Source organism: Artemia franciscana, chromosome 9 (genome assembly GCF_032884065.1).
Source record: "Artemia franciscana chromosome 9, ASM3288406v1, whole genome shotgun sequence".
NCBI lineage: Eukaryota > Metazoa > Arthropoda > Branchiopoda > Anostraca > Artemiidae > Artemia > Artemia franciscana.
In genome coordinates this window covers 39,610,886-39,632,291 of record NC_088871.1, presented here as the reverse complement: position 1 = coordinate 39,632,291, position 21,406 = coordinate 39,610,886, and the positions used below count along the sequence as shown (strand labels likewise).

The 21,406-nt window shown below is 35.5% G+C and overlaps 2 protein-coding genes and 1 long non-coding RNA gene across 8 annotated transcripts in view; 1 reads left to right on the top strand and 2 right to left on the bottom strand.

The window, feature by feature from the left end:
* LOC136031400 (uncharacterized) overlaps positions 1–19,137 on the top strand; it is a 56,234-nt gene extending 37,097 nt beyond the window's left edge. For 2 of the 3 annotated variants that reach the window (XR_010618503.1, XR_010618501.1), the window contains exon 3: positions 18,869–19,137. This is a non-coding gene — a long non-coding RNA (uncharacterized LOC136031400). Of the gene's footprint in view, positions 1–4,297; positions 6,650–18,868 lie in introns of those variants that run through there. The other variant, XR_010618502.1, reaches the window with a different exon arrangement.
* On the bottom strand, positions 1,763–10,165 carry LOC136031399 (splicing factor 3B subunit 5). Its single transcript, XM_065710941.1, has 2 exons — positions 10,048–10,165; positions 1,763–2,070 (listed from the first exon to the last, which is right to left on the bottom strand). The coding sequence occupies exons 1-2, from the start codon at positions 10,128–10,130 to the stop codon at positions 1,896–1,898; spliced, it is 258 nt and encodes an 85-aa protein (XP_065567013.1). The 5' UTR covers positions 10,131–10,165; the 3' UTR covers positions 1,763–1,895.
* LOC136031397 (N-acetylmuramic acid 6-phosphate etherase-like) overlaps positions 14,451–21,406 on the bottom strand; it is a 28,188-nt gene continuing 21,232 nt past the window's right edge. The window contains exons 1-4 of one of the 4 annotated variants that reach the window (XM_065710940.1): positions 19,511–19,752; positions 18,372–18,567; positions 16,985–17,154; positions 14,451–14,986 (exon numbers count right to left, since the gene is read on the bottom strand). In XM_065710940.1, the coding sequence (XP_065567012.1) occupies positions 14,543–14,986; positions 16,985–17,154; positions 18,372–18,561 (804 nt within the window). In that variant the 5' untranslated portion in view covers positions 18,562–18,567; positions 19,511–19,752 and the 3' untranslated portion in view covers positions 14,451–14,542. Of the gene's footprint in view, positions 14,987–16,984; positions 17,155–18,370; positions 18,568–19,510; positions 19,783–21,406 lie in introns of those variants that run through there. The other 3 variants (XM_065710939.1, XM_065710937.1, XM_065710938.1) reach the window with 3 other exon arrangements.

Below are 21,406 nucleotides of genomic sequence, written 5' to 3'. Positions count from 1 at the left end.
TTATTTTGCCGAAAGTTCAATACAGGGCAGTGCACATATTCACAATTATGCATAGCTTGTTTTTAGTAGTGTAAATGATCCAATAGGCTTACATAGGTGTAAATGGTATACTTGCAGTTGGAAACAGGGTTGCAAACCTGCACACTACGATCAGGCTTAAATTAGCACTTACTTGAAACTAGTTCGAATTGTAATGAAATCAAGAGTCCAGAGACGGTCAGTCCAGCATGAAACTCATATATTATCCAACTAGCAATTAATAGCTTGAATCTAGGCCAGGTCAATTTAATCCAAAACAAAATATTGCGAAATAACAGTCACTGAATTTTAGCAAGCTTTACAGGATTTAATCCAAAACAAAATATTGCGAAATCACATTCTTGAATTAAATTAAGTTCAAAGCACTGAATTAATGAATGTCATGACTGGTCAAGTTAAAAACATGTTTGATGTTGTTCAATATTTCCTTCAAAATTTACTAGGAGTAGCCACAAGTAGTCACAGTCGCAAGTAGTTGCAGTCAGGGTCACGAGTAGTCCCAGCTAAAAGCGGTTGCAGTCGCAAGTAGTCACGGTTGCAATCGTAACAATAGTAGCAGTAGTGGTGGCACTGAATATTTCAAGTTAATACCCTTAGCTCGTTCCAAGATATTGCAGATACACCTTTTTGATAACCTGGATGCGCATAGTGTCTTTTGGTGTAGTTCAACATACCTCTAAACGTTCACTTAAACTTCACATTAATAACCTTACCCTTTTCGAACACGCCTGGGGTCAAACATTTCACCCTTTCCCAATGATAAGTCCTGCATGTAAATCATGGGCTAATTACACAATTTACAATCAATGTCCAAGGGCTCTGGGGGTATGGAATCCCCATCGGCAGAATTCTTAAATCTTTGGACTATTTTAAACAGAATGGCTTTTTCCAAAATTTGGATCAATGTGGAGGGGGGAATTTAAAAAGATATGGAACTAGCTGCGCACTGATCGTTCCTCAATGTACCAATCAAAATGCCCCGAAAGCTTCAACATTTTGGTTTAAATCTTGAAAGAATTTTCATATTTACTCCTCCCTCCACTAGACTCAAAGCTAATGATGTGAGCAGAGTACAATTCTACCTATTCGCCCACTTTTTGCCTTATTGTGGTTTTGCCCTTTAGAATTTGGGTGAGAATGTAAACCATGCATTTCAGTCGTCATTCAACTTTTGCACAGGAAACATAAGGATAACCTCTTAAGCCCCTAGGTAGTCACCCACCAGTAAAATTTCATATTCCTTTATAATAGTTTCTTTTCATCATAGCTAATTTGTCATTATTACACAGCCTCTGCTTGAAAGTTGAAATTTTATAAGCGCCAAGCTTTGTAAATCTTACCATATTTGGAATTAAAAAACAAATGATAATGCAAAAATTATAGAATAATTCGTTTTATTTATAACATTCTATCTTATTACCTATGATAAAACTGTACGCACGCTGACCTTTGAGCCCTCTTTCTACAAAATATCAAGATCTTTACAACTTTGCAATAATTTGCTATATGTTTGGATAATTAACCATTTTTCTGGTTACTTTAGTTATGCTCATAAGAAAAGGTCAAAGAATGTACCCAACTCAACAAATTCTTTTTTTTCCTTTCTTCTTGACACAATGCTTTTGTGTTAGCCATTCACGTTTTGACAGCATGGCAATCAGCAGCCATGCACTCTCCTATATCTATTATATGTAAGCCGTTTTACTTCAGAAAAAAAGCTGTGTGAGTGTAAGAAGAGATTTAATAATTAAGAAGTAGACGCCACTTGGAAACAAAACTGAAGCACTTTCAGTTTTCAGTTTCACAAAAAAATTAATAATAGTAAGTGAGAAAGCTAAGAAAAAGATTGCTTATTTTTAATCTTCGGGTTTTTCTGGAGGTGGTCCACAAGGTTGAAACATCTTCTCCATTAAATTGAACTTGATTCTAGCTTTGGCTTCGTTTTCTGAGATGGCAAAAAAATTCAACAGGTCATGGTGCCCAATGTAAGAAGCAAAAGAATCACGATGCTGATTCGTTAGCCATTCATACCTTAAAAAAATGAAATAAATATGCCAAGCTTAAAAAGATTATCTAGTTAGATGACAGCTAGATTTTAATACTTGAATTCTGCCGAAAGAACTGAAAGAAAAGCTACAAAAAATGAGAAAACATCTTTACCCAAACATCTAATTTTCTCAAATCTTAAATGCACAATTTAAGGCAGAATCTACACTAGTTATATTAACGACACGAATTCAGCAGGAATGATCATCGATATGCTCGAAAGGTTGAGGGAAAAGAATGTCGGAAAAAGATATGTTAGATATTTTCTACAGAAATTGTCTAAGGATAGTTTTAGGAATTTGGTTGACTGGCCATATTCGATTGACTACAAAACAAAGTGGCATGGCCCTACTTTCAAGAACTGTAATGAAAGAAAGGATATTACTTACTATGCCGAAATTTACGATAGATTGCCAAAAACTTTGTTTTTAGGTCAAAAATATTTAAAAAGATTTTTTTTAATGGACCACCATGGTAGGCAGCAGAGGTTGAAGCTTTGAACAAATTGGGATGGAAGTGGAGGGTAAGCAAGGATGCTGGCCTCAGGCAGATTGGTACTCAAATGAGTTGTTAGTAATACCAGTATATGCCCGAAATACTTTGTGAAACTTGGTACTTTTATTGATCCGTTTACCTCACGTGAGTAATCTGTTTAGTGTATAATGGTTAAAAGTAAGTACCTTATCCCTTTTAAGTTTTCAAAATAACACTTTGGCATCTTGAAGGGAACTTACTTACAGAAAAAACACCTAGCCCTGCTGTAAGAGCAAACACTGAAAGAAAACTAAAACTAACTCAATTTCAAAGAGGGTGTTTTCTCTGCCCAGTCTAAAAGAAGAACTTTTAACATGACTTATTAGACATTCCTTTTACTCATTTAAGAAGACTCAAAATTCTGAAGCATACAGTAATATTGAAAAGTGGAGACAAATCTAAGCAAAAAAAAATATTGTGTTAACATGTAAAGGTTCCACTCATTAAGTTTTTCTTAGACTAGAATTTAACATATAAAGGTTCCACTCATTAAATTTTACTTAGGCCAGAATTGGTTCTACACATAAACTTGAATGGTTTTTTTATGGTATACTTTATGATGATCCTTTGGATTGATCCTAGGGATAAAACTAATTTTTGGGGGAGAACGTATCCTAAACTATAAAGAGTCAAACTATATCATTGCTAACATCCAGCACAGCTTTCATCATATGTCATCTTATAACACTAATTTGTTTATCATATAACTACTGGAATCGACTACACCAGTAGATGTCATTCTTCTACACCTAAACAAGACAGTTGAAAAAGGGCTTCCAGGCATGGTTAATTGGAGTGCTTACTTTCTAAATGACTGCATCTATAGAGTCAAAATCTTTACTGTCCTAGTCACACATAATCTTGATCCAAGACATTTTGAATAGGATCTCTAAAACAACAGCATTGAACCAAACCTAATTTTAATGAGCCATATCCAATTAATAATAATAAAACCACTCTGTTGGTCCTACTACCCATCATACCGAAAAATGGCAATTCCTTGCAAAAGGAGTTGAACTTTATTTGTTCCTTGAGTAGTCCTTAATTCTTTGATTTTCTTTACATAAATATAAGGTTATCAAAATAAGACACAAGCCCCAAAACAAACACATACCCTGACTAACAGCCTTAGTACAATAGCAATAATAGTCAGCAAACAAAGAAAGGTATCTTAGAGCAATAGTGGACACAACAAATGAAATTTATTTCCCACAGTCAACACATTTCATCCAACTGAGATAAAGAATTTTTTTTGCATTTCTTAGAAACTAGACGACCAGGGGCATCTTCCTTATATTGTTTGAACAAACTAATGTTATTAGTTGAAGAGATAAGCGGAGTATCAGTTTTACCCCCAATAAACCCCGACAAGTCAGACTTACCCCCTATGGGGGAAGTTTGGCAGGGGTGTCGGACTTACACCATGTTACCAAAGATCAATATTTTAAATGGTAAAACAGATTCTAAGCTTTATAAGAATTGAAGTTAGTAATCATCCTTAGATGGCTCTACTTACTTAGTGGAATGTAGTGTTGTGTTGTTCATTCATGCATTGTAGTTCTGTGCCTGCTCTCGTTTATCTTTCTCTGTTTTCATTGTTTTTCCATCTTAACCTTTGCTTGTGATGGGTTTTTGAATAAATCCATCCATTCATTCATAATTCTTTTGTCTTTTCTAGATGCCTAGAAATTATGTTTGGGAAGCACAGTGCGGGGTTGGAGGAACAAACGATGCAACTATGCTACAAAACGCGCTAGCAGAGATATCTTCAAAGAGAATGTCTATGCTACAGGCTTCCAAAGTTTTTCAGATACTGCATATTACCTTGCATAACCATCTTATGAAGAAGGCAGAAGTCAAAGAGCCATTTTGTGGTGGAGGGAGGAGCCAAGAAGTTCCCTCTGAAATAGAAAAAGGATATGACTCAAGAGTCTCCAAATACTTGAAAAGATTGGCATAGGTCTCAGCAAGATAGAATTTCCTGACCAAGTGCAAGACTATCTCACCAAGAACAAAGTTCAAACAAGATTTAAGGACAGCCAGCCTGGTCATGACTGGTGGGTGGGGTTCAAGTGCTGAAACAAATCTCACTAAAGAAACCAGAAAGACTAGAAAACAAAAGACTTTTGCAGCAATCTGGCCCCTTCAAAATGATTGGTTTATGAGTTGTTGCATGAAACTGTCATGGCAATGGATAATCTTTGAAAAGCCCCAGTGCTGATTCAACACAAAAGTTTCTGGATCCAAAGGCTCACCAGCCAGTTGTAAAACAGGTGGTAATAGACATGAGAGTAAATTATCTTGGCTTGTATCAGCACAAAGGAGAAAAACTCCCACCTCTAATGATTTTCTCTGTTAAGAATATCTGGACCTCCTGGATGCCTGTAGATGGAGCTTACCCTGGTGCATCTTACTCATCTACCAAGAAAGGGTGGAGAACGTCTGATCTCTTTGTGAACTGGTTTGAATTCCAATTTCTTCCTCAAGTAAAAGGAAAGGCACTCCTCACCTTTAGATGGACATGACTCACACCTTTCTCTCACTCTTATCAAACTTGCAGGCAAAAATAATGTGACAATTCTCAAGCCATCTCCACATACATCCTACATCCTTCAATCTCTTGGTAAAGTGGTTTTCGAGGGAATGAAAGTGTCTTGTGATCACAATCTCTTGAAATGACAGAGGGATCACACTGGTGACATTCTGTTGAAGAAGGGTTTTGTAAGTCTCTTATCAAAGGTATGGGATACCTATCTTTCTCCTAGCCTGATCGAGAAGCCATTCAAGGCAACTGGAATCTTTGATCTGAGTGTCCCACTGTGACCTAACCTGTGTTTAAACCTGCTAAGCTGAGATGCTATTCACAAATGAAAAAGGAACAAAAGAAAAAGGCAGGCACATCTAAAGTCGAAACCACCATCAACACTGAAGTAGAAAAAATTACCGTTTCTGTTACCATTAGTCCAAGGAGGTTGTTTGGCAACCAATCAAAAACTTTTGAAGATTCTTCTTGACTTAATCAAGCAGCATAACCTACCATCAGTTTCAGGAATAGAGAAATGGAAGAAAATTGCAAGAGAAATAGAAGTAATAACATCAAAAGAGGAAAGAAAACCTGAAAGCAAAAGGCAAATGAAAGAAGAAAAGTTCAGATGGAAAGGGAGTGAAATCGAAAAAAAAAATTTCTTCCTAAGAGGAAATCAAATAGAGACTGAAGTGATAGCAAATCAGACATTATTCTTGAAGTTGGCTCTGATGAGGATGATCAGAGTACTCAGGATACTATTCAAGAAACTGACAGTGATGGCAAGGAAAAACCCAGTAACCAAAAGATGAATCCCAAGCAAAATGAGTACTATGCAGTTAGATACAATGCCAGGAAGGAACAACAAGTTTGGGACATAGAAAGGGTTCTAGACTTTCCTGGCGAGGGAAAAGTTAAGTTCAACTTTCTTCACTGCTTGAGTCTTGCCACCTACTCATTCAATTGGCCAAAGAAATACGATATTAATACTGTTGATGATGAATACATTTTTGCAGGACTAGTCAAATTAGTGGGAACTGGACCATTTGAAATACCCCAAATCCGTCAGGTTATTGTTTTGTACAAGGCAGTCACTGTCAAGCGTCAGTAGATCTTTGTTTTATACCCATACACATAAGCTACAACAGCTGTGAGTCACTTTTTGCATCTGAAGTCAAACCATAATTTGTGTGATAAGTTTTTCTTTTTTAAAATACAAGCAATCATTCACATTTAGTGATTTGTGCACCTTAGCTAAGATACTTGTAATCTTTACCTGTTTGGTAAGTCCAACACTGTCAAAGTTACCCCAAAGCAACAGAAAAAAGTGTAGTCTGGCCTTTTGATGCCAGTCAGTTTGACATAAAAATGATTTGCTTATAACTTATAGTGATTCCTTTCTGCCCTTTAAGATGGTGAAGTCATTTTGTTTTTTTACATATTTTTGAAAAAGCTAGTAGGGTATGTCAAACTTCCCAAAAAAGTTGATATAAGTCCAATATAGCAGACTGCACCAACTTCAAAACCTTGTGAGGGGTTACATGCACAGTATATGTGCACATCAGAAAGTACATAATGTAGGAAACTGCTGTAAAAAAATGTCAATAGAAGACAATATGAGATAGTTGTAAAAAAAAATCTTGGGTCAATTCAACAGAAAAAACATGTTATGGTGTCAAACTCCCCCCCAGTCACGTAAATACAATTCTAAAATTAATTCTAAATTCTAAAAATAGTTATGTGAATTGGCATTTGCACACACAATGTACTTAGACTGTAAATGCTCAGGTTTTACAATAAGAAGAACCTTTTACCATTAATAAGTACACAAGGTAGCTTCTTTTTATAAGCTTTGTCTTTGAGAAACTCTTCTCACAACTCACAATACTTATTCTGACAGCCAAAAATGACTGCAACTGAATTAAATATAATCTGAGCATGGTTGTTCAGTTGTGCTGTTGGATACACACCAAAAGCTAGAGCAGTCATCCTTTGAGAGGCTTGGTCTGATCTTCAGAAGCACTGATCAACCCCAACATCTGCATCCTCTGGATCTGAAGCTCTTCTTTGCTAATGTCCTTACAAGCAGTATCCTGACCTACAGTTAAATTCAGATGCAGTATGTTGGAATGCTTTAAAAAAGTAAATTTATTCTCCAGGTCCCAAAATTTTTGAAGCCCAGAAGTTATTTCCAGCAGTATTCTGTCAAGCAATTATAAGATATCTCATCTCAGCTGCTGTTTTTATGTCAAATTGGTAGTTCTTGACTTGCTATCAAATTGATATTTACATATCCAACTACTCTTTGGTGCAATATCTATAGTAAGTTTAATTTCAAGCCATGTAAGACCATACAAAATAGCATCCTAAAGCACACATCACAATATCATAACTTATAAGAATATTCATCTTTCCACTTCCTAAAAACAAAAACACAGGAAAAAACATAAACTTGAATTACTTTCTTTTCTACCGTTTTGTCTTTGCAAACCTGGAAGATTTTCCTTTTTAAAGACATTTGCAGGATCCTTAGGAACTCCAGGATTAACCCCTCAAAAAGATTATTTAAATTAAATGATAAAAGCTGGCACCCTGCTAGAATGTGCCAAATCCTCCACTACAAGATTGTACCTGGGACAAGAACACTCTGCACCTGCGACCAGCTTTTTTTCATCAAACATCTTTTTTCTATTTTTCAATGGTAGACTATTTGCTCAAATACAAAACCAAATCTGTAGTATCTCAAATCAAAGTATCATTGTTTCAGTATAACCTGAAACAGTACTCAAAATTACAAAAACTTCCTTAACCTGGGCATACATTTCTTCTAAATCTGGATTTCTTGGTCTTCTATTCAACTCTTATTGACATCAGTAATTCATCTTTCTCGGGTTATCCTAGTCCCATATTACAAATATAAGACTGTTTTGCTCTATCTAATACAGCTCATATATGGTACAGCCAAGATCTTTTTCTTTTTGGTCATAGCATTTCTAAACAAGCTGCATTTGCTAATATATCTTTAAGAGGATCATTTAAGAGGGGTATTGTACCTATGGCCAGAAACCAAAACAAAGACTTGGGAGTCCTAGCCTTACAGGTATACTGATATTAAATTCTCAGTTCTAAACTGACATTAGGCATTTTTTTCAATTTCACTATATTTTCTCTTCCCCCCCCCCAATATGCAAATATACAGCCAAAATTAAATGTTGCCCATATGTTTTCAGTTTCTTGATTTTGTCAGCATTGATTTAGTTTATGGATACACAGAATGAAAAAAGAGCATTGAAAAATACATGTGAAATGTATGGTAAGATTCTAGTTTAGCTACTTTTTGCTATCTTGGTAAGAGGTCAGGTTATGAAAACAAAATTTTTAGTAATGAATCCAGGGCCAAAAATATACACTGGGAAAGTATTGTCAAGCTTCTATGTTAATCCTTTTCTGATTTCTAAGTCTTAGGAGTTTGCCTACTTGACAGGTCTATACCTATACAAATTTTGACAGAACAATATTTTACTTTAATTTTCAGTTATCACTTCCTTTTTCTTTGGTTTTAATTCTGCAAAATGCAATTTCCATTATTTGAATAGAATTTTAAGCCACAGCAGGTTTTTTTTCTAAATTCTGGAAATGTATTTGCAGATCTTTGAAACCTCATAGCTTAAATTGGGACTGAGAAAAGTTATGAAGCTGAAAACAGTTTTATTGTACTTCATTTAAGCAAAATATCTATTTTGCAAGGTTTCACTTTTAAAACATCAACACATCTAAAGGTTGCTGCCCTCTAGAGGAATAAAGAGCAAAGTACCTATCTGGAGAAGCAGGTATTTCAAAACACCTACTAGAAGTAGTAAGTAATACTTACTAGAAGGTAAATACCTACTAGAAGTAGGTATTTCTAGGACATACTTTAGTCAGTAGAACCATTCTTGAAATTTTCATTTTCCTAACCTAACCTCTCTTCAAGATAGCAAAACATAACAAAACTAGAATTTTACCAAATATGTAATTTGGATGCATTATTACTCTGGATGTATTCCTAAGAGTTCTAGCTCAACTACTTTCCAATATAGCAGAAAGCCCCTAAACCAGAATTATACTAATCTATATTTCTATCTTAGTTTGGTAAATATATGACTATTCATATTACCAATAAAGTGAACATACTACTCAATACCTTTCTGTATACTCTTTATGAATAAAATAATAGCTTCTATTACAAAATTAATATTTAAGCACTTTTTGAGCTCTAAAAAATGATGAATTTTCAATTAAAGTATGAGTTATCAGTTGTTTTCCAACAAAATAATATTATGTTTTCTCAGCAATGTCATTTTTTAAAGTCATTTCTGACAAAATAATACTACATTTCTCAGTGCCAAAATTATTTTTAATAAGGTTGGTTAGGTTACATTAGATCAGGTCAAACAGGGCTTAAATTCAAATTTGCATTAGGCCTACAATCAATTATTATATTCATAAAGAGCATAAAAAGACATCAAGTGGTATGTTCACTTTATTGGCAAGTCAATAATATGAAGTCACATATTTACCCTTAGTTCTTTGAGAAATCAAAAAATAAGGAACACAACATTATTTTAAGGATCCCTTATAGTTTAGCCTATGCTAGGGCTTACAATACATTTATACTGGTAGCAATTAGCCTAGTAGCCTAGGCTGTGTTTAGAATTAGTAGCCTATGCTGTGTTTACCTATCAATTTAATGAAAAAATCAAAATTATTATGTTGTTAAAGCAAGGTATATCAGCATTGGGAGATGGAATCAACTGTCACACAAGGGGCCTATGTTTAGAAGGATTTGAATTGTAACAGGCTACTTTTTTGTTATTACTGTGCTTAGATGAGAAACACAATCTTATACCAAAACGTATGCTTACTTAGTTGTATCGGCATGACCGGTTCCAATATATTTAGACTGCAAATGCTCAAGCTGACTATGAATATTGTATCTCTCACCCATTGCGAATTTCCTCGTCTTTAAGATTTAAATAACAGCAACAACTTGGTTACTCTCGTGATAAATCAAGATGGCTCTGTTAAGTGTGTGTTTCTGCGACTCAGTTATAATTCATGAAATTAACTATTTTTTATTATTTTCGTTCAAGACAACGGATTACGACGGGCGTCGGTCGGAGATGGAGGGACAGCTTCTCTTCAATAATTTGGAATACCCCTTGAAGATCCAGATATGAACCCCTCTTGCCCCCTCCCTAATAAAAAATACTAGACATTTATCCCAGCGGATAGCATAAAATCATGGTTGAATTTGTATGATTACAACCACAAAATGGAGCACAATTCTAGTGTCTCTCACATAATTCTATAAGAATTGTGCGAGCTAAATTTGTTATAATCAGGCATTTAAAGTGGAAAGTCATTACAAATAATTAATTATTTGGGCTGATAGTTGAGGTGAGGAACGCACTTTTTGTTTGACTTCTAAATGGCTAGCTGGTTAATTTATCCATTTATTTGCTAATACCAAACTCCATAGGTTTTGCTAAACCTATTTTAGTAAACATAAACACAATTTTAAACAATGCTTAAACACTGGTGAAAACTCAGATGACTAGTTTAACACAAAACTAAGCATAATTTGGAAATATGGGGTAGCCAAAAACGATAAAAGTGCTTACTTGTATTTGGTACTTGCTGATGGACCAGATGCAGATTACTCAGACGGGATATAGAATTTTGTGAATGATTGACTCGTACTTGTCTCGATATTGTGCCAACTCTTCAGAAAATTGGATTCAGCAGACCTCCCGCTTTCTGCCAAACTTTCGACATTGACCAATTGTGTCGAGGTCGTTTTTGACAAATGCTCACCAATTTTTCCATTAACCGTCAGGAGGCCTATGCCAATTTGGCAAAGGAGCAGCTAGAAGCCCTTGCTTGATGATGCGGTCATTGGGACTTCTCAGCATATGTTCAAGCCTATACTGTCTTCTCTGTTTGACAACCGTGGTGGTGGGTTCAGTGTTACACTAGTAGTGGTGCATATCAGCATTCGAGACCTTGTCGGAGTATCCAATCCTCAAGATTTTGTAAACAGTGGTGGTCAAAGACCTCCATATTATGGAGATGAAGAACCTTCCACGGCCAAATCTCAACTGTATAGAAGAAAATAGATCTAACAGTGGCCTTATAGACATGAATTGTTTTCTTCATTTTTATTTCCCGTCAGTTCCACAAATAGTTCCTTCCTTACGAGTGACGTGACTTAAACACTTTCTGTTTCAAGACATCCCTCTACCCCTAAGCACCTTGTGGCAATCCAAATTGGTAATGCTAAGCTAGACTATCAGGCTGGTGATCCAAAGCCGGTAATGTAAGGCTAGAAGATCACCTAAAAGTTTTGGTAATAAATACAAATTGGTTCAACACAACTGACGGCTGTTGATTTTGTAAATTTGTTCAACCTATTAAATCTAGTTGAAATAGGCACTCCTGTCAACTATTTTTATTTTAGATTCACAACATCCGAGGCTTCAAATCTTCTCATTGTTTATAAGCTAATTCTTCGTGCAGAGGCTATTAAGATTACGCTAAAATCACAGGCATGGCCAAAAAATTACAAAATAGAGGGCAATTACGTAAAATGAGGAACTTTTAGGAAACTCGGAGATAAAAAAAGTTCAGGTGTTTTTTTTTTCACCCAGGAGGGTCATATCAACCTAAGTGAAAACCAGACAAAAGTAAACAGAAAGAATCATTAACAATACAGCCAATGAAGTAGACCCTGTCAAGCTCAGGAGTTGGTAGGAGAAAGGATAACCTTACTCCAGTGGAATTTTCTGTGTCCTAAGCTAAATACAAGGATGATTAAAAAAGGGAAATAGAGATAATTTGGTAATTTTATCAACTACTGGAACCTCAAGTCATAGTCTTCTATGAAAACTTGAGGCCCTCCATAGGATTCAGCTGTCTTAGGGAGACTGATGAATCTCATCAAACGTACTTCCAAAACCAATATTAGCGGATCTCATGCACTCTTTGAGATCTTCCAAAGGAAATGACAAGCAAAAAGAGCTTGAAACTGGTCAAAGTAGAGATTAGTCTTTAGGTTTATAGTAGACATTGATGAGTTGCGTCAAAATTAAATTTTCTGCTATATTTTTGAACAAGGCAAAACTGTTATTTTACCTAAACAGTTATAATATATACATCTGCTTTATGGGTTGTGGTGTCAAATGTAAGGTCGCACTGCATCGAATTATTAACTTATTTGCTTGCCGAATGTGCTGCACATTAAGCTGAGAATTTTTAGCCAAAAAATTTCACTATTGATACTATTATCAACAACTCACTGTAGCACTTAGCCACCGGAGTCCCACACAGTTACGCACGCTCCTCCTCCATCCCAATCTATTCATAGCCTCTTTCTTTACACCCTATAGATTAGGACAGGGGTTCGAGTTCTGGTGTCGTTGGTTATTTGGTCTGTGGTCGGTGGGGTGACTCTGTAAGCTCAGACAGAGTCGAACGAGGTGGAACTAAGTACCTAGAGAAATCTGGGAAGGCAAACAGGAAGGGTGTGCTAAAGCACAGGATGGCTGGCCCCCAGACCGTCGTTGCACTTCCTGGCTCAATGGCCCCGAAACAAAGGTGAGCACCGGCAGTAGGGACTTTAAAAGTCTAATGCTGCATTCTTTGCCCAGTTTTTACTTACGATACATATTTTTCCTTTTTAAGCATAAATAATTTTTAGAAATAAAGGTTACTAAGTCCGTATAAAAATAAATAATATGTAGGCTAAACTTACCTCCATACTCAAATGCAAACGTCAACAACTATTGTATGTTGTTTTAAATGTTGTTATGTTTATCCAATGTGTATGTACATTCCGTAGCGACATGTATATCCTGTTGATATCTAATCATATCAACAGTGTTCCTGCTTTTTTGGATTTCCTACGTAGCCTGTTCCGTATTCTGATACGGCTTCTGAACATCTGGACAAGTGAAATTATCTTATTTCAGTGCCTATACTAAACCTTCTTGTTTCCAAGTCACACTAAAAATCTTTTTCTGCAAGAAATTTAATATATAATTTGAAAAAAAATTCAACTCGTTTGCTGTAGTGTGTAAAAACTAAAAAAAAAAAAAAATTTTGATCTTAGATTTTGATTTCTGAAGGATGGAAAGAGGGGTCATTAAACAAATCTTGATACTGGAGGATGTCCATTAGCCTAATCCAGCTGGATAAAGAAATTTGAAACTCAGATCCTTAAATAATTTTCTTAAAGCTTGTGTTTGTAAATGCATGTATTATTTCGTTTTGAATTTGTCTGTATTTGGTTCTTCTTAGAGCCAATCCTAGGATTGGTGGTGCCTGGGAAAAAAGTAATTGCAGCGCTCCCCTCCTTAATCAAATGTAAGCAAAAAAACAACAAAGGTGTAAAATCTGATCAAAGTGGGTAATTTTAGACTTGGAATTTAAAATACAGAAAACTATAAGGAAAATTCTTCATTTTTTTTATTTTAATAGGATCAAATCACAATGCAGGGATACAAGGGATAGGACTATAGGATCGAATCACAATGAGATCAAATTATATGTGTGCATAATTTACCAGGCACTCAAAGGGAAAATTGGAATAGTGACGGAGTGCTTTTCGTACGATCCCTCTCTCTCTCTCTCTCTCTCTCTCTCCCTCTCTCTCTCTCTCTCTCTCTCTCTCTCTCTCTCTCTCTCTCTCTCTCTCTATCTATATATATATATATATATATATATATGTATGCACATACATATAAAGCTTGCTTCTGTCAGTCTGTCCAACGCTTCCACGGGAATCATCGAATGACTTGCCCCCAGCCACGCATCGCACTCCCGGCTGAAGGCTTTGAATCAGGAGATCAGTACCTGCAGAACGCAGCCTATTGGTCGACATGCGAAGAAGTTTTAAGCTTTAAGTGTCTGTGCATCCTCTATAAATTACTACGCTGTTCATCCGGTCGCCAGGAAACTTTAACGAGTTTTCGAGTACACTATTGTGAAGGTTTCCTGGATAAATCCCTCCTCCCCCCCCCCCCGTATCCTTCTTAATACTTTTCGAGCTGACTGAATTCACAGATTGCTCAGCACCAATAATTCTTATTATCAGATATATACGCTGAACATTTGCGTACTTCAAGTCACGTCACCCTTAAAACCATTTTTTTTTTTTTGTACCTTTTGCAAAAACAAGCATAAACAAACAAAACTTGGCCTAAAATAAAAATACTGTCACCAATGCCAAATCTTATCCTAATTAACCCTTGTACTATTAATTTCTGAATTTCTCTATGTTTACAATATAATGATTTCACTTAAAACAAAATTCAGTAGTTTTAGTTTTTGAAACACCAAGAAAATTGTCTAAACTTATAACTAACTCCTTGAAGCATTTAAAACGTTCCGAACATTTCTATGTTTATCAATAAGTTCTTTTGCTTCGTCTTCTTCAATACCAAGCAACTCCTGAACCATCCGTATTCCTCTATTCACTAATTTAGCATTACTAAGTGACATATCCACCATACGATTTCCTTTTATTCTTCCAAGCCGTATCATAACACTGGTGGATATCATATTAAGAACCATCTTCTGTGCAGTGCCTGCTTTCATCCGTGAGCTACCGCTTACAAATTCAGGCCCCACAATGACCTCGATTGGATAATCACATGATTTGGCCAAAGCAGTTTGTAAGTTACAAGTAATGCATCCAGTATTTATCCTGTTTGATTTTGCTTTTTGAACTGCGCCAACTACGTAAGGCGTTCTCCCAGAGGCAGCAATGCCGATTACTGTGTCGGTACTATTAATATTATGTGCCTGAAAACAGAAAGAATTAATAAGACAAATTACGGACTCTAAGGGTTCCTGTGAAACTGTTTATACATTAAAGTTTTTTTGTTATCAGTAGTCAAACAGTTCGTGGTAATGAACTGTAAGTAAGGAGCGACCCGGCTCAATAGTAACCGAAACTCTAAAAAAAACGGAATTTCGATACCAATAGATAAATCGAAAGAATTGTAGTTTTATGCTGATTTTAAATATATAAGTTTCAGCAAGTCATACTAATCAAAAGTTACGAGCCTGAGAAAAATGTGCCTTATTTTCGAAAGAAGAAGAAAACATCCCCTAAAGTCATGGAATCTTAATGAAAATCACACCTTCAGATTCAGCGTATCAGAGAACCCTAGTGTAGAGGTTTCAAGCTCAAAACTGCAAAAGTGTGGAATTTTGTTGTTTTTTTTTGTCAGAAGAAAGATCACGGATGCGTGTTTATTTGTTTTTTTATTTGTTTTTTTCCCAAGGGTGATTATATTCACCCAGTTTTCCTAAAATGTTGCGAGGGCTCATTCGAACGGAAATTAACATTTCTAGAGCCCTTTTTAAGTGACCAAAAATTGGAGGGCAACAAGGCCCCCTCCAACGCTCATTTTTCCCCAAAGTCGCCGAATCAAAATTTTGAGATAGCCATTTTGTTCAACACAGTCGCTGAACGAGTTGGCTATACTAATAACTGGGTCTTTTAGGACGACTTAGTCCCCCACAGTCCCCGGGGGAAGGTACGCCCAACCATAGACAAAAACGCCAATGTATATGGGCGATCCATGTTTTTGTTAACGTTTCTTAACATTCCTCTTAGGGTACAAAAGCAGATAATTTAAATTGCAAAAAATCAGTTCGTTTACCGATTTTTATTTTATTTTTACCGATTGTAGTTTGTTCTCCATTTTATCTGACTCCGTATCTAATCTTCATTCTCATTGATTAATCATAAAAATTACGCTTGTTGGTTGAGCAAGAATCAAACCACAAAACTACACAAGGAACAGATTATTGACATTATATTTGAGGGTAAATTTGTTTTTATTGACAAGTGTGAGTGAAACCTAGCTCGAGCATTTGAATAGCGGCTTTCATCTAAAGAGTCAAGTTCAGGTAAAAGTAAAGCTCAGTTCGACACAAGTTTAGGGAAGAGTCAAGTTCAAGTCCAATAAAAAGTACCGTTTGAGATTTAGGCTCTTAAAACTTAGTAACTAATATTAAATTCCTTGCTTTCTGTTAAACATAAGTCTAGGGAGTAAATGTAAGACCGATTTATTGTAATGAGTGAAAACTTTCGTGGTAAAATCTGAGAGAAAGAAACAAAATAAATTCTAGTCAATTTGATTCAGAGTTGCAATAAAAAGAAAGTTTGATGTTTGATAATCCTTCTGCATAATGTCTTATGCATAATGGTATTATCTGTATAATTAGTTATACTCCGGTTCAGTAGAGCCATTTTGAATAATTCCTGTCAGTACCCATTTTCTCAATATCATGTGATCAAAGACAAAAAATTTCGCACAAAATTTTAAAAAGTCACCTTTTGTTAAAGAAATTTTTTTTTTTTGCATTAGCAACCGTAAAGTCTAAAGTTAAAAATTGTTGAAAAAGTTTCTCCAACATGAAAATAGCCACCCATACTTCGGATTCTTATTAAAAGAAAACTGAAAAGATATGCAATATTATATTTTTCATGAAAAAGACTGTGTCAATAAAATACGAACAGTAATTAATTTAAAAACTTTTTCCATTGTGACAATTTGGTGGTTTACAATCGATGAAGGCGAAGAAATTATCAGAATAGTCCAAACTACTCAACCAATGGAGGTTATATCATTTTAGGTCAATATGTAAAGAACATACTTCAAAATTACAAAAATAAGCCGTATATCCTTTTATTTTGACCCTTCCAATTATTTTTCCTTGACTTCAGGGAAAGGTATCAGCCCATGTGTTTGTCTCTTACTGAGCCAGAGACCGAAAAAAATATAATACCTGCAAGTCCTTCCATCCCTGTTCTGGGTCATCTTCAGCAAATTCTACCGCTCTTCTGATCGCAGAGTCTCCACCAGCTATAAGGCCCACAACAAGTCCATGTGGAACGCCATAAGTAGGAGGACATTCAGATGCATCAACAATGCCAAGTCTGCCACTTGTTCCAGCTCCTAGAATAGGTTTTGCTTCGGTTAGTCAACAGTTAGTTTACGGAGACCGATAGCAGTTGATAGCCTGGTAGCTGTCGTCCATGAATTGTCATCTTCAGGCATAATAATTGTCCTGCTCCATTGTAAACCCTACGCAACTTGTAAGCCATTGTAAACTTTGAACGTTATCATAATAATATTATTTCGCCTATGAATAGTTATTTATCCAAGACCAATGATTATTTATAACCCTGTATAATTTTTTACCTAAGACCAACAAGCAGTGGCATAGTTTCGTGAAAATCAAGGGAGGTATGGATATGAAATCCCCTTCTATCCCCCTTCCTAGACGACCCTAAGTAGGGATTATAAACTTCAACAGTTCCTCATCCAAAAAATTTACAATAATCATGCCTTTTACGTGGATGAAAATATCCTTCTATATATCTGAAATCTATCCCCTAAACATGGCAAAAGTCATACTTGAATTTGACACTGGTGGGCCTGACGCTACCTGCCAAGCTCTGTTTTGCAGTCAAAAGGTCCAGACTAATTATTAATAACGTAATTCTTCGAATGATAGCAGTCATTAATTTTTTAGCCCTGGGCTACATTTCACTTTAAAAAAAAATCCACAAGCCTTAATGAAGGTCAATTACTTGAGGTGCTCTCTATCAACATAAGACGGAAAACAGGTTTTGGAACATGGTAATGAAAGTAGTTGAAACCTATTACTTTTCAAAGAAATAAAAATAATCCCCGCTGACCTTATTTTTTCTTGAATTCGTATCCTGACCAGAGCCGAAAGGCTCTATAGATGTACCCAAGAGAATGCGAGAAAGATTGGGCAACGAGCAACTTAGATGACATCACGTAAACAAGCATGGAAAAGCATAAAAAAAGAGGCTTCCAGACCCAAACGAAAGTTTAAGATCCTAAGACATTTACTTTAGTTTAAGGGTTGCCATTTGGGATTCAAACAAGGTCATAAAAATAGTTGTATCTTATCACATTTCAAAATAGTCTTTAATTATTACGTAAATGAACAATTTTTGTAAATATATTATACTGTATAAAAAATATATCAAAGTCAATGATTAAATTTGGAGTTTCTAATAGACTAAAAGCATTTTTCGAGATAAACAAGCCTAGGAAAAGTGGACAGATTTTTGTATTAATTTTCAAAGGGATTTAGACGCGAGAGCAGGCTTAATTTAAGAAACTTAACATTAAAGTACCAATATAAAAAAGCCTTCCATTATGTTTCATTCGTTCAACTATCGATTCAATTAGAGCTTCTATTTGGGATATAGCTTTTTCCACAGCAAGTGCAACGGTCTTGTCTTCTTCGTTGATGGACTCTAAAAGCTCTCGAGTTGTTTTCAGTTCAAGGTCATTGTACTTGGATGAGGCCTCTGTGTAATTCATTCTTGGCTAAAAAATAAAATAGAACCGAAATTATCAACCTATCCAATTAATAAATCGCAAAAACACGGACAAGAAACTTTGAAATCAAGACAGCTATCTTGCAATATTTATCGCCATAGATATATGTCTCTCTCAATTTTTTCTAGCCTCCTATTCTCTATCTATCTATTTTTCCTCTCACGCACACTTTTAATTGTTCTTTTTCTTTCTCTTTTCTGTATAAATATATTAACTGTGATATATCAAAATAAGTTCATCATTGTAATTGTAACTAAACTATGTTCTAAATCAGATCTACTCAATTTAGAAGCCCGGAACCGAAGGACTCCAAAATGGACCAATTAGACCCTCCTACTCAATTTAGACCCCCTGGAACCGAAGGACTCGAAAATGGCACTTAAGCGACTGCATGGAAGAATATGCTTAGATGCGCTTTATTTTAAGGGTGCTGTGAGGATAAAGAGGTTTAGAAATACGAATCTGAGCGCTGTCTATGGGAATGATTCCTAAATTGTATTCAGTTCAGCATTCGTTCAATTTGTATAAGACAATTATTTACCATCTTTAGAATAAACTGCAGAATTATTTTTTTTTTTCAGAAAAACTACTTTAAAAATTTAACACATTTGGTATTTGCGTTGAAGTGCTTTCGAAATATCATCCCTAGAAGCTTCGAATAAACTCTAGGCTTGCTGATTTTGCTGGGAGGTTCTCCAATTGGAAACACATACCGTAGTTTTGATGGGTAGTAAATACTAAGAAGAACACCAAACAATCAAATTATAGTCTAGCCTTGTTCCGCATTGAGATCCTTGTATTATCAAAAATCTTAGTCTTCAAAACATTTCCGAAGTACCATATTCAGCAAAAGATATTTTTTTTACAGTTGGTGATAAATAAAAACTAAAAGAAATGGAGACCCTAAAAGTACATCAAAATAAATATTTACCCGGGGCCGTATCCAAACATTAGGTGGAAGGAAGGCACTGAAATTGAATTAAACTGATAGAGAACATTAAGTTCAATTAAATAGGTTTTCTCTGAAGAGAATGAAATAAGTTTTTTGTTCAGAAGTGGACTCCTGCACCAAATTTACCAAAAAATTAACTGTGTTCCATCGCAAAAGATCTCATTTGATCATAATCAAGATACAAACAGGAATTGAGAGTTGTTGTGTTGAGTTGCATGGTTGAAAGTTCGTTGCTGTTGTTTTACCGATTACTGCAAAGAAAAGGTAATACATTTTTAATTGCTATGAAGGAATTCAAAAAAGTTTTTGCTAAAAACTCATAATTGTTGTTAGTTCCCAATATTGCTTTCTTTTCAAACAGTTCGTGGTAAAGAACTGTAGTAAGGAGCGACCCGGCTCAATAGTAAACTCTAAAAAACGGAATTTTGATACCAATAGATATATCAAAAGAATGCTGATTTTAAATATATAAGTTTCATCAAATTTAGTCTTACTCATCAAAAGATACGAGCCTGAGAAAATTTGCCTTGCTTTGGAAAATAGGGGGAAACACCCCCCTAAGAGTAATAGAGTCTTAACGAAAATCACACCATAGCATTCAGCGTATCAGAGAACCCTAGTGTAGACGTTCAAGTTCCTATCTACAAAAATGTGGAACTTCGTATTTTTTGCCAGAAGACCGATCACGGGTGCGTGTTTATTTGTTTGTTTGTTTTTTTTTTGTTTTTTTCCCAGGGATGATTATCGACTATGTGGTCCTAGAATGTCGTGAGAGGGCTCATTCTAAAGGGAAATAAAAGTTCTAGTGCCCTTTTTAAGTGACCAAAAAATTGGAGGGCACCTAGGCCCCCTCCCACACTCATTTTTTCCCAAAGTCAACGGATCAATATTTTGAGATAGCTATTTTGTTCAGCATAGTCGAAAAACATAATAACTATGTCTTTGGGGCTCCCTTACTCCCCCACAGTCCCCAGAGGAGGGACTGCAAGATACAAACTTTGACCAGCGTCAAACATACAGTAATGATTATTTGGAAGTGTACAGATCCTTTCCAGGATGATTTTGGTTGAGAGGGGGGGTTGAAGGGAGGGGGCTACGTGGGATGATCTTCCCTTGGAGGAATTTGTCATGGGAGAAGAGAAATTCCATGAAAAGGGGGCAGGATTTTCTATCATTATTTTTGAAAAAACAATAAAAAAATAAATATGAAAAAGTTTTTCCGACTGAAAGTAAGGACCAGCATTAAAACTTAAGACTAACAGAGATTATTACGCATATGGGGGTCCATATCTTCCTAAATAGCTAGCTCTTTACGCTAAAGTAATTTTAGTAATTTCAACTATTTATTCTACAGCCTTTGTGATTCAGGGGTCAATCTTAAAGAATTGGACAAAATTAAAGCTTTAGTGCAAAGAGTGAGGTATTAACGAGGGGGCAAATCCCCTCATATACATAATAAAAATATACGAATATAGAAGTTCGTTACGTAAGTTAATTTGCAAGTTATGTATATTTTTTACTAATGAAAACGTTCGTTAAAAATTAAAAATTCTAGTTTTTAAGTAACCGAAAAATTGGTGGGCAACTAGGCCTCCTCTCCCACCCTTTTTCTCAAAATTGTCTGATCAAACAATTCGTGGTAACGAACTGTAGTAAGGAGCGATCCGGCTCAATAGTAACCAAAACTCTAAAAAATTGAATTTTGATATCAATAGATACATCAAAAGAATCGCAATTTAATGCTGATTTTAAATATATAAGTTTCATCAAGTTTAGTCTTAGCCATCAAAAGTTACGAGCCTGAGAAAATTTGCCTTATTTAGGAAAATAGGGGGAAACACCCCCTAAAAGTCGTAGGATCTTAACGAAAATGAA

Excerpts from the sequence above, each read along its gene's own strand:
- LOC136031399 (XM_065710941.1), bottom strand. The coding sequence starts at position 10,130 with ATGGGTGAGAGATACAATATTCATAGTCAGCTTGAGCATTTGCAGTCT. Across the intron at positions 2,071-10,047 it reads GGTCATGCCGATACAACTAA|GTATGAATGGCTAACGAATC; the intron begins GTAAGCATACGT and ends CATTTTTTTAAG.